General features: G+C 31.2%; 1 protein-coding gene across 1 annotated transcript in view; it reads left to right on the top strand.

Annotated features, from left to right (window-relative positions):
• Positions 1–2,500, top strand: part of Vinc (vinculin) — a 40,184-nt gene that overhangs the window by 940 nt on the left and 36,744 nt on the right. Inside the window, exons 4-6 of the mRNA XM_070118697.1 lie at positions 1–137; positions 1,080–1,275; positions 1,911–2,103. The exon at positions 1–137 is cut by the window's left edge and continues 39 nt beyond it. Of these exons, the coding sequence (XP_069974798.1) occupies positions 1–137; positions 1,080–1,275; positions 1,911–2,103 (526 nt within the window). The remainder of the gene's footprint in view (positions 138–1,079; positions 1,276–1,910; positions 2,104–2,500) is intronic.

Raw genomic sequence — 2,500 nt, 5'->3', positions numbered from 1 at the left:
GAGACCATAAATAGCAGTGATGACCCCATTTTGAAACAGGATATGCCAGCAGCCCTGAACCGAGTTGAAAGTGCAGCCAAATTATTAGAGGAAGCCTCATCACTGCTGAAAGCAGACCCATATTCACAACCAGCAAGGTATTAGGATCCCACTTTTTAAATCTTTGATATCAGATAACATAATATATTTTGTCTTAAAACTTTGATGTTAATTGTCGTTAATTAACGTAACCCATTGTTACAGGGAATATGTAATGTCTGCTTTAATTTTGCTTTGTGAATTCTGTTTACACATATGTGGCTCCATGAGTACTCAGCCACAAATAGGTCAATAATTAGACTTACATGTCCTCATTTTTCCTTGAGTTTTAAGGAAGAATGACATTTTCTAATTTTATTGATAATGATACTGTTTTATTATTAGAGATATTATGGTTTTAATAATGCTATGAACATTAGTATTAGTAAACAAGTGAATTAATAAGTAAATCCAAAAATCAAGGAAGAGGGTAAACAGGGGAAATATGTTTGTGAAATTTCACAAACCGATCACAAGCTTCATTACAAACTAGAGCATTCCATTCACAGAATACTGAATACTATGCTTGTATTACCAGAAAAAAATAGTCCTCATACTATAGGGATGTACCAGTTGGAACTGTGGGGAACTGTATGTGGCCTTCCCGGTAGCAATGAGTTTATATATATAGATGCATATTATTAAAATAAAAGGGTGAATGATTGATAAGTTTCATATTTCTAGAAGTGGCCCAAAAATAAGTACAAAAATCCAATGCTGCTGGGTATTGCATGTACAGACTTGCCATGCCTACTCTGAGTTTAATTTATAAATTGTCTTTACAAATAGACAACTCCAAAAGTACTTAGTCATCAGTAAGCCAATTACTGGTACTCCCTTCTCACTTGTTTACCCTTTTCCTTGATTTTTGGAAATATTTTCATATATCTTATATTTTGGAGAGTAAATGAATAACATTACAAAAACTATAATGTCAAAAATGATAATACCAGAATCAATATTGAAAACAAGGATTGATAGTATAATGAATATTTTTCCAGAAAGAAACTAATTGAAGGTGCAAGAGGTATTTTGCAAGGTACATCTGCATTGCTGCTGTGTTTTGACGAGTCAGAAGTTCGCAAAATTATACGAGAATGCAAGAAGGTTCTTGACTATCTTGCTGTAGCTGAAGTTATTGAAACTATGGAAGATTTAGTACAGTTTGTTAAAGACTTATCTCCTTGCCTGACAAGAGTAAGTATTTGATCAGTAAGTGTACTAATTGCTTAATGTTTATTATGAAAGTGTTCGTTTAAATCATGAATAACCTGAGCAAGGCAATATTGGTTTCTTATAATGGATTACCTGGATTAAGTGATGAAAATTATAAAATTTGTGTGGTTGAGAAAGAAATTATAGTGACAAGTCCTTTTAGACCTTGAAAAGATTGGACTTGAGGAGTGAATGGAGACATTAGACAATGGTTAAACTTACTATTTGAGCACCTAGTTTAAACACAAGAACAAAAGGTCAGGTTCTGATGGGAAAGAATCATTTATAACCTTTCTTGGACTGATTCTCAGAGTACAGACTGTATTTACAGATGTGCTAGCGTATTTTAAGATTCTAGAAAATGAAATATTCCAGACTTGCTGTTCTAAATCAGGGTTAGGAAAGAAATGTACTACAGTGGTAAAAGCTGTAATTTTTGTCTATAACTTGTATTATATTTGAGAGTAGTTTCATGAATCAGTAATGCAAATAATGAATACTTAAATTGATTTTGTTCAGCATCAGGTGTTGCAAGATGGGAATAAATGTTAGTAGGAGCAGTTTCTTAGATAAGTTTTGCAAATATTGACTTCATAAAGTGATTTATTCATTATTAGGTGTCACGTGATGTTGATGGACGTCAGCAAGAGTTGACACACCAAGTCCATCGTGAAATCCTGATGCGCTGTTTAGAAGGAGTGAAAACTCTCTCGCCCATCCTCATATGCTCAATGAAAATTTTCATTCAGATTTTCCATCAAGGAGGGAAAGGTATTGAGGAAGCTGCTGAAAATCGAAATTATTTAGCAGGTGAGTATTACTCTGATATGGTAATTATGTTGTCTGTTAAATAGTTATGTGTCATGTCATGATTGCCAACAATGTTATTGTTGTTGATATAATCATTATCCTTATTAGTGTTATTTTTTTTATGATGATGATGACATTGATAATGATAATTATAATAATGATGATGATGATGATGATGATTACTACTACTTCTGCTGCTACTACTGCTACTGCTACTACTATTACTATTACTATTACTATTATTACTACTAGTATTAATATTATAATTATTATTATTATTATTATTATTATTATTATTATTATTATTATTATTATTATTATTATCATTATTAGTATTAGTATTAGTATTGTTATTGTTATTATTATTAGTATTTTTTATTGTTATTGTTATTGTTAT

This window comes from Penaeus vannamei, chromosome 42, assembly GCF_042767895.1.
Source record: "Penaeus vannamei isolate JL-2024 chromosome 42, ASM4276789v1, whole genome shotgun sequence".
Classification (NCBI taxonomy): Eukaryota; Metazoa; Arthropoda; class Malacostraca; order Decapoda; family Penaeidae; genus Penaeus; species Penaeus vannamei.
This window is presented reverse-complemented; position numbering and strand designations above follow the sequence as displayed.